This window comes from Strongylocentrotus purpuratus, unplaced genomic scaffold (genome assembly GCF_000002235.5).
Source record: "Strongylocentrotus purpuratus isolate Spur 01 unplaced genomic scaffold, Spur_5.0 spur5_scaffold_7, whole genome shotgun sequence".
In the NCBI taxonomy this organism is placed as follows: Eukaryota; Metazoa; Echinodermata; class Echinoidea; order Camarodonta; family Strongylocentrotidae; genus Strongylocentrotus; species Strongylocentrotus purpuratus.
Genome location: NW_022145613.1, coordinates 27,481,786 through 27,491,984, shown reverse-complemented (window position 1 = coordinate 27,491,984; position 10,199 = coordinate 27,481,786). Strand labels below are relative to the sequence as shown.

General features: G+C 39.4%; 1 protein-coding gene across 1 annotated transcript; it reads right to left on the bottom strand.

The window, feature by feature from the left end:
* Positions 1-208: 208 nt before the first annotated feature.
* LOC105445695 (biogenesis of lysosome-related organelles complex 1 subunit 4-like) lies at positions 209-6,985 on the bottom strand. Its single transcript, XM_030974792.1, has 5 exons — positions 6,795-6,985; positions 4,451-4,521; positions 3,536-3,637; positions 2,668-2,790; positions 209-327 (listed from the first exon to the last, which is right to left on the bottom strand). The coding sequence occupies exons 2-5, from the start codon at positions 4,490-4,492 to the stop codon at positions 211-213; spliced, it is 384 nt and encodes a 127-aa protein (XP_030830652.1). The 5' UTR covers positions 4,493-4,521; positions 6,795-6,985; the 3' UTR covers positions 209-210.
* Positions 6,986-10,199: the final 3,214 nt, after the last annotated feature.

The window sequence follows — 10,199 nt, the reverse complement described above, 5'->3', positions numbered from 1 at the left end:
AAGGACATGAAATCTTCCATGATGAAAGAACATGTAAATAATTTGAATCAACATTTTATGCCGTTTAAAAATACCTTTTACAAATCATTTTTAAACATGCTAATGGCTTTCCATAATTGTTAAGTCCAACTTAGGATCTTTGTGAAACACCCCCAGGTCTAACTCTGGAAGAACACATTTTCAAACAAGACAAACTAATGAGAGCTACCACTACGAGTCTCCTTCCATTTTACTTGTAGGTGTGGGTGATTTGGTGATGTAGTCACCGGTGGAAAAGACTTCAGGCGCAGCAAACTTCTTCTGCGTGGTGGCGGTTGCTACCTTTTTCTGTTGAGAAATAGAATTGGCAAGGCATTAATTTACATTTGCCACTCCATACTCAGGAGAGAAATGGGACCTGGTAGAATGACGAAAGCATTATTTGTATTTGTCATATTATGATATGCCATAACTGTGAATCCGAGAACCAGGGTAATGACAACTGTAAAGCTCAGAATATTATTTCAATTATCAAATCTTCTTTGGTGTGCATGATCAAGCAAATTGATGATTTGAGTAACAGTTGTTTGGCTCTTCAAATGGTACAATCTAAATAATTTTTATCACAGTATGGCATGAAACATTAACCCTAATTAACCCTAATAGCCAGGGCTATTTTGAAACTGCATAGCCGGGGGGGGGGGGGGGGGGGGGGGGGGGGGGGGGGGGGGGGGGGGGGGGGCTTCTAAGGCCCCCCCCCCCCCTTTGATCTCGGTTTTTGTTGTTTTATTCATTTCCAACTATAAATCAACTATTTTAGACCCCAAAATAAAAACACCTAAACTATAAACAAGACCAAATAACCAATGATTTATCTCTTTATTTGAAAAATGAGATTCCATATGGTTTGTACACAAATTACAAAAATGAGCGATTTTTTAACTTTGACTTTGTAATGGTAGGTCCGATTTTCGAAAAAATTCTTCAAAAGATGCGCACAAGACTCGAAAGAAAACAAGGGAAACGCTCTCGGCGGTCTCGCCTGCATAACGCAATTCAATATGATAAACCAGAACGTCAATGACGTAGCGCTCATCCGCATCTCACAACAACAAATATCGTAAATTTTATGTGGTCCACTTTTGAACTGGTCAAAAAATAGAAATTGATGCCCTGGAAGGGACATAATTTCATTTCATTTGCATGAAGTACCATAAATAATCAATGGAGCAAAATCTCACAATTCTGTGTAGAAGTTTATTGTTCCAAATTTAGCTCTACCAGATAAGGCAAAAATCGGTCAAGAAATGAGGGGAAAAAGAAGCAATTTTTGTATTTTTGGAATAAATTTGCATAAATTACCATAATTAATTAATGGAGAATAATTTCAAAATTCTGTGTAGAAGTTTTGTGTACCAAAGTTAGCTCTACGATATAAAGCAAACCAAATCAAAATCGGTCGAAATGAAGGAGAAGAAGCCTTTTTTGTGATTTCGAATAAATTTGCATAAATTAGCATAGATAATGAATTTCACGATTCTGTGTAGAAATTTTAAATCCCATCCTAGCCCTATCATATGAAACAATCAGAATCAAAATCGGTTGAAAAATAACGAAGAAGAAGCATTTTGAAAATCTTAATGTTGATGCCACAACAAAGTCTAAGTTTGTTGACCTTAAATGGCCTTTGACCTTAACTTAGTGACCTGAAATTCTACTCACATGATTGGGGAGACTTGATAACCCTATAGTCCAAGTTTCATTGACTAAGAACTGATACTTTCAAAATTATATCAAAAATTCAAAAACTTAACCTTAGGTCAAGTTTTTGATGATGATGCTACAACATAGTCCAAGTCTGTTGACCTGAAATGACCTTGACCTTGACTTAGTGACCTGAAATTCTACTCACATGATGGGGGATACTCGATTACCCTATAGTCCAAGTTTCATTGACTAAGAACTTATACTTTAAAAATTATACCAAAAATTCAAAAACTTAAACCTTAGGTTAAGTTTTGATGTTGACGCCGTCGCCGTCGCCGTCGCCGTCGCCGTCGCCGTCGCCGTCGCCGTCGCCGCCGCCGTCACCGGAAAAGCGGCGCCTATGTCTCGCTTTTTGCTACGCAGGCGAGACAAAAATCACAAAATTCAGTGCAAGATTTTCTTGCGTTAAAAATTATCGCAAAACATGCCGGGCGAGATAGGGTTAAGTGGTTTCATCTCAATTTAATTACATCAGTCAGAAGAGTTTGATTCCTGATGATTTAGTTTAGTACATGTAACCTATCCCAAAAGACTATTAAGATTATACTTCCTCCATCTGACCAGCAAAAGCTCACTTTGGAATATGACCAAAACATATCTAGAATTAAATTCAAGCTGGAAAATATTTTCATAACATTGTTATGATACATTGTTTTCAATTCTTTTAATTGATGAAAGAACCATGAACACATAAGTCTCATATATGTAACCATGGGGACTGCTAATTGAAGGGATCAATATTCCTTTAAACACATTCTTGTCGAATAAAATAACAAATGCAAGCTTCGCTCTAAATTGACAATAGTATTTTATGTTTTCTTTTATTCAGACTTACCACAGAAAACTTGAGGACAAAAGCTTACCGGTATACATTTTATATTTATTGGATGAAACAAAAATTCTCAACAATGTTTGACTTACTGAAAACAGTGGTAATGAGCTGAACAGTGACTTGATGGAATTCAGAGTCCCAAGGTCTTTCTCTGCGGTGTTGACAAGTTCCTCATAGGCATTAACATTCTTTTTTACAACTGATACAAATTCCTGCAACATAAAAAGAACATAGTAAACTTCCCTGAACTTATGACTCTCGCAAGCTCATCCATCATTTTACCTTTTAAAGGAACAGTACGTGGAGGTCTATAACCATTGTCAATTTGAGATACATGTTAAAGCTGCTAGAAGGCTACTACGGTATATCATATCTTTTAGGCTTGGCGGGCGTCCATCTATTTCTTTTATTAGTGTTTTAAGTTGTTTCTGTTTTAAATATGACAACCTTAATATCCATTATTCCTACTTTTTGGAGGCAGGGGTTAAAATGGTTGGAACTTACAGGGTCACTGACTAGTCAAAGTTTAGCTCTAGCTTAGGGATAGAATTTTTTTTTTTTTTAATACATTGATAACTTTTAGAGACAGAGTTTAAATGTTCAGGACTGAAGACTCATGGACAAATCACAGATAATTTACTTTACGCAGTTCTGCTTTTAGTTCTGCATGGGGGTAGATTAAATTACACCCAGAAATGTTGAATTACCTCAATAAAATTACTTCGCCATTTCATGTACCCATGATCAAATCAAATGTCATATGTGGTAACATTCTTTGCATGAGCAACTTCATGCATTATCACTTTTGACAACATTCACATTTTTTACGAGTGGCTCTTTTTCATCTACAGGGTCATTTTAAAGATCTTAGGGTCAAATCAGCCTTTTCCTTGTGTGTTATCTTCTTCTTTTTTTCCTTTTTCTTGGTGGGGGCGGGCTGACTGCCCCCCTACTTACCTCCAGTTGGTCAATCCTTGTGAAGATTTTCTCCATGTTCTTAGCTTTGTTATGAATCTCTGGAAGACTTCTGTTCAAGGCAAGGGATGAATCTGTTCTAACCTAGAAGAAAATAGAAGCAGAGCAGGTTGAGTTCTCGGGTCAAAGGTTGTATGCACTCCAGCAAAGCATAGAGAGTGAATGCTAATGCGTATTGACCTCTAGCACTGCACTACGTGTTGATAGGCAGCATTTGAATACATGAATAGTCAATATACTCATAACACACAGATGCACACAATCATGCTGATGCGGGCTGATCGGCAAGTTTGACAGTGGACTCACAATTTGCATTTTTAAGTTATTCTTTCTAACATCGGGAAGTTGACAAAAATTGTATTTCACTGCTATTTAGGTGAGATCAATCGTCACTAAAGTACCGATTTTGAATGAAATCAGTTGAGTTTTGTACAGTGGTGTTTGAAATGTTGAGAATCAATAGCACAGCTTTTAATACACAGCCAGGATAGTAATGCACTATGTGTGGTTGTATGATACATGCTCAGGCCACAACTGCTTTGCAATCAATTTCTAGCACTAACCGGAGTCCCTAACTTCATTCCTGAACCCAACCTTATGCTACCGTAACCCCAAAACGATAATGTTAAACCTATCCTAAAAGTTTAAATAAAATTCTAGCCCTAAATGTCTCTGACTCTGACACATAAATCCTACAGCGAATGGCTAAAAAATCACAGACATTGCGATTCAGACAGGTACAGTACATGTACATGTATGTCAATGTCAATGTCATGTACCAGTATTCTAAGCATTTTGGACCAAGTAACCATTTGGGAGTAAAAACAATTTTACCATCAGTGGTTTTAAGCACGCAACAATGGAAACAAGGAAAAAGCGATGTTGCCTTGTACTCACCATGTCCACCACAGCACAAAACTCATCAAGTTTGGTCAGCATCTCTTCAATTCTTCTTCTAAGTGTTGACTCTACAAGCACGATGAAAAGGGGAGACAAAATGGAAAAACATTGAAGAAGAAAAAAAAACATAGCAATTATATATGGCCCTATCTAGCCCCTTAGTCAAAATTGAAAACTGATTGTGATTTATGCTCATACATGTACATGCACATGTGTAGTGAATTTATGCTCCATTATAGTGTCAACGAACTTTATGTAATGTTTTGATATTGCCTTGTTGTGCCGACAACTTTTGAGAAATTTACGCTGATAATTTATGCAGTTTTCCTGATTTATCTACTTGTACACATGTTTTTGTGCGACATTATGCTGTGAGGAAGCCGCTACAACCTCCGTATGATGGTCCTTTTCAGATTCTTAGCGTTCTGACAAGTTTTTCACTCTCGATGTGCGTGGAAAACATGGTAGTGTCAGTGTCGACAGACTGAAGCCGGCATACATCGATTCAGAGTTTTCTAAGGTTCCTCCTTCTGACAAGTTTCCTCCTTCTGACAAGATTCTTCCTCCCGTCAAGGCTCCTCCTCTTGTCAAGGCTCCTACATCACGTTTGGAAGGATGTACGCCTCCTGTTTCTCCAACGCCTACTCCTCCTCCAGTGAAGACGACCAGGTCAGGGAGACACGTTCATTGGCCTGCACGTTTTGTACAGTATTTTGCAGTGAGTTGAACACTACTTGATATCTTCATCGATTGCTTCCTTTTTCATATCTTCTCAAGCAACAATCTAGAGGGGGACTATATGTAGTGAATTTATGCTCCATTATAGTGTCAACGAACTTTATGTAATGTTTTGATATTGCCTTGTTGTGCCGACAACTTTTTGAGAAATTTACGCTGATAATTTATGCAGTTTTCCTGCGATGTCGTACGTTTCACATTCTTGACACATTTTGGCACCTGCCTTCACATATCTCGTCGCCATGGTTTGTTTTCGTAATGTGACCAATCACAGTTTCCGCTGGTCACGTTTTCGCCACGGAGCTGGGGTTTTCGTGACTTAGCCTGCATGATCTCGTAAGATCATCACGTATTGGATTGATTCACTTTTATAGCGATCTTCGCGATTTTTCATCCAGCAGCTACGGCGACATAGTGTAGCGTTTTCCGTTGGATTTCCACTAGTACACGCCTGTGATTTCTTCACGACAACTGTTAATAGCGAACTGCTTGTTTTCTTTTCGCGACTCGACATCTCGTGACTTCAATTCTGACACTTATTTCACTTGGAATACGCGGTTTATTTACAACGCGCCAGTGGTTATTTTCGTGTACTTTCTTCCTGGGCTAGCATATTTGATTTACGCTTGTGCTAGCCCGAGGGTGTTTATATTTACGTTACTTCATTTTTGCCACAACTTTAGAAGAACGCGATCCGCTTCTCGTACTTTAGCCGAGGCCTCCGGTTATTAGATAGCGTTTATATTACCAAGTCTTTCCACAACTACATTCCACTTCTCTCAGTCTCAGTCTAGTATTTTGTATATAGTCGTCGGGGACATTTACTACGAACACTCCCTCTGTTCCCCAACATTTAGGAGTGTCAATTTCTACAATTCTTCTTCAACGTGTTACACTCGACATTGTATATTTGATCAACACACATTGCGATCGCCATTGTCATCTTCATACTACATATATAGGATCACTCTCAAGTTTCTACACAACAAAAGACAGTGGTGAGTAAAAGTCTAGCTCGTACTCATTATAGTCAGCATAGAAATATTTACACATGTATACCCAGACATGGTGTATCCAGAGACTCCAGACAGGTTGTGTATCCGGACAGTTGACGTAGATCTTGTTGAAGAAGTTAATTTACATGCAATAAAAAACATGTAACTTAGTCTTACTTACGTCCTAGACAATATCATATTCATTAAAAAAATCATGATGGTTACCGGTAGTGCTAAAACTAGTTATTGTAAATTACTAAATCAAACATGAGGCCTCTATTTTTGTTAAGAGTCTGTACCCCCCCCCCCCCCCAATCATATGGGATGGGAAAGGCTATGGCAATGCCAATACAATAGCGCTATCGCTACTGTATGGGGCAAATGATGGTTTCCTATTTCACGATAATGACACTAGGTATCAATATGTAATATCAATATCATATTCTATCAGTTGTCTAGTGACTCGAGCGTTGTAGTCTAGCGAGCCAGCGGACAGTGCAGAGTGTGGTCAGCCAGAGCCGCGGCGGCCACGTTCGCCTCGGCCTGGTGCCCGTGTCGGCTCCATCCAGCTCACAACAGTCAAGATATTTAGCAACTTAAAAACTCACCTGTTTCTTGGGCTCTATTTCAAAATAGCTGGCATATCTGAAGCTGCTTGCCCAAACACAATCCTCGACAGATCGTGAACAGTCTGAACCTGATGCAACTTCTGCCATTTATGTCATTTAGCTGAAAATCTGCAAAAAGTAATTAAGTTCCAGAGATAAATGAATTCTGTGTTCAAGAGGTGGCGCTGTTTTAATTTATCCAGCTTGCGCTAGCTTGCTTTTAGCGCTAATAATGATGTTATGCTCATCCAGAGTTGAATCTCATTATAGCTGCTTTAATTTATGCTCCTTTATCCGATCTTAATGAAGAAGAAAAAAAGGAGAAGAAGAAGATTACAATCGCAGACAATCGAGGAATGGCTCGCTTTGAGCCACCCCCACCTCCCCCATCCCTCCTCCCTCTCTTCTCTCTCTCTCTCTTCCTCTACTCTCTCCCTCTCTTTCATTGAGTTTCTTTCTTTTTCATTCAGTCTCTCTCTTTCTCTCCCTCTCTTTTCTCTCTCTCTCTCTCTCTCTCTCTTCTCTCTCTCTCTCTCTCTCTCTCTCTCTTCTCTCTCCTCTCTCTCCCTCTCCCCCCCCTCTCTCTCTCTCTATCTCTCTTATACTATATAGTCAATTAATATTTGTATTTATTACCTGTAATATAAGCGAGGAAAGTTAACATAGGTAAATTCTGATCATGACAAGTCAATTTGTTTTTGATGATTTCAAACACATGTAGGCTAAGCCTAATTAAATTAATAACCACCTTTCATCATTCAAATTTCAACGGCTATTGGTTTCAATTTTCTTTGAGACAAGGGATAAACTTACAAAAATTACAAATGTCAAACAAAACCAACCAAAAAATGATGATAATAAATCACAGATAGGAGAGCCAGATAGCAGGCCCTATAAGAAAAACCACGCACTGCAGCGGATGACATACGGGATTATCATCATAAGGGGGACGGGGGGGGGGGGGGGGAGGGGGGGGGTTCGACTTAAAATTCATTATTAGAAATTACTCATAACAAATTTAAAGTACTTTTATAACTTATGGATTTTTCAATGGCTTGCTCTATCATATATCATAGCCATCATTAATACATTAACCAGAAAGAATCTGCGTTCAAGAACTTCCAGGTAATCCTCAAATTGTGACAAAATTATTCATGTGCAGCCAGTGCTGTTTTTATATACTTTTGCCCGAATAGAAACATATGAACATTTCAGAAGTAATTTGAAAACATATATATTTAGCTTTAAAAAAAAGATGTTCTCTTGCCCTTTAGGTGCCAAAACGTGGGTCAGTCGGTCGGAAATCTTTTTCTTTCTCCCTCTTTGAACTGACTTTTTTCAGACTTGAATGTTTTGTTATTTTTTTTTCTCTCCAAAAACAGTTTAAAAAAATATTAAAAAGCCGACCGTAGATTTAAAGATTTTGGGATCGGTCGAAAAGGGCAATACAACATCTTTTTTTTTGTTAGGCCTAATGAACCAAGTGCTGCTAGTTCGATGTGAGAAAATATTTAGCGGCGAGTCAGCCTCCGGCGAATAAGCGGGGGGGGGGTGGTAAGGAGCACTGTTTTTTTTTTTTTTTAAATCAACAACCCCCCCCCCCCTCCCCCCCCCCCCCCCTTGCGCCAGGGGGAGGGGCCCGTCTTCTTTTTTATTAAAAAAAGGTTAAATTATCTCTTTTTTGGGGGGCAAGGGGAGGGGCCCCGGTCCCTCCTAGATCCTAGGTCCGCCAGGTGGGGGGGGTGGGAGGGGGGGGGGGGGGGGGGGGGGGGGGGGGGGGGGGGTGGGGCTATAGCCCGACCCACAGATCCGCTCAGCGCCATCAAGCTCAGCTACCCGAACTAGCCATTCGTCGCGATTCGACCAATCAGCGACGAGCGAGGAAAGACCGTACAATTTAAATTGCCGCACAGTTTCATTCGCACATTAACAGGAACACAGCTCAAATCACATTCCACAGGACAGATGTCTTTTATCCTCTAATTCACCCAAGATTAGCAGTATTTGAAAGTAAAGTTCGGTAAGTATGTCGGCAAAAAGCAATTCGATTTGTATCATGTATACCCCCAGGTGAAATGAGGACTTTTAGTATTATGTGTGATCATTTAGAAAATAGTTTTGCCCGACTGTTCTGTCGTGTAGTCCCAATAGCCCATTATTCTGTAGTGTTTCCGAAGTTGGAATTTGTCATGTTTGCAATGATTCGTGCCAATGGAAAATGCAATAAATATAAATCATGAATTTGACCGTGGCTGTTGTTTTGTTTGCCTTTCCTATTTCTGTGTAGATCTAGTGACTTCTAGTCTAGATCTAGACTTCTAGTAATCTAGACTCTAGGTAGATCTAGATCTAGATCTAGATCTAGACCTAGATTAGTCATAATTATGAAAAAATAAAATTCCAATTAAAATTCCCGTAATGGCGATAGATGTATACTGATTTATCTTATACATTATATATGAAAAGCAAATTCACTGAGAACTTGCCCTAAATCACAAAATTTAATTAATAAAGAGTTTTTTTTTTTGGCCAAAAATGGCACTGCCACTAACTGCCCACTTCCGTACGCGAAATCTCTCAAAATTGAACCCGGCCGGGGCGGGAAGGGCATCATTAGCACTGGTATGTTCTATCGCTGAAGGGTGTGGGCCTCTGGAGTTGTCAACATTCAATCACAAATTACATAACTTTCCGATAATACCACACTTTAAGGTGGTCCCTACCGGTCTCATAGTTCATTTCATAAGAACAGCACAAATAATCGCTCATACACGGTCAAAATTGCACTTTCTACTGAGCTGAAAGGTGATTTGAAGGCAAAGACAGATCGGGTTGACTGTGATTCTGATGTCAGAAGCTTCGTAAAGTTTTCCAAATAAGGTAAGTGCTTATAAATATTCATGAGAGGTGAATCACAAATAAAGAAAGTGAAATTCATCCGCCCCTCGTATTGGCACACACTGCACAAAAGCACGTTCGCTGGTGACAAAGAGTCCAATGCAGTGAGAGGGTGATTTTGCAATATCGCCCTCACGCGGTCAATAGGGAACCTACCTAGATCTAGATATTTTCTAAATTCTAAGAAAAAAGTTTGAGAAAAGTCAAAATCCGCCGAAAAAGAAACAAATGAAATAGATCTAGAGTCTAGACTAGATCTATCTAGGCCTAGGGTCTAGACCTAGTCCTAGGCAAATGCAATCATTTTTTACCTTTAACACGTAGTGCAATGCTAGCTCGGTCAATACGCATTACATTGACTCTCTAGTCTATGGCTTAGACCGAAAGCTTCAGTCTCTAGATACCGTCGGTTGTTCCACTGAGACTACGTCTGGCTCCACTAGACCTCCGGTTATAGAGACTGAACGATCGCCCATGCCAACCTATGTTGAGGATATTACGGCTAGA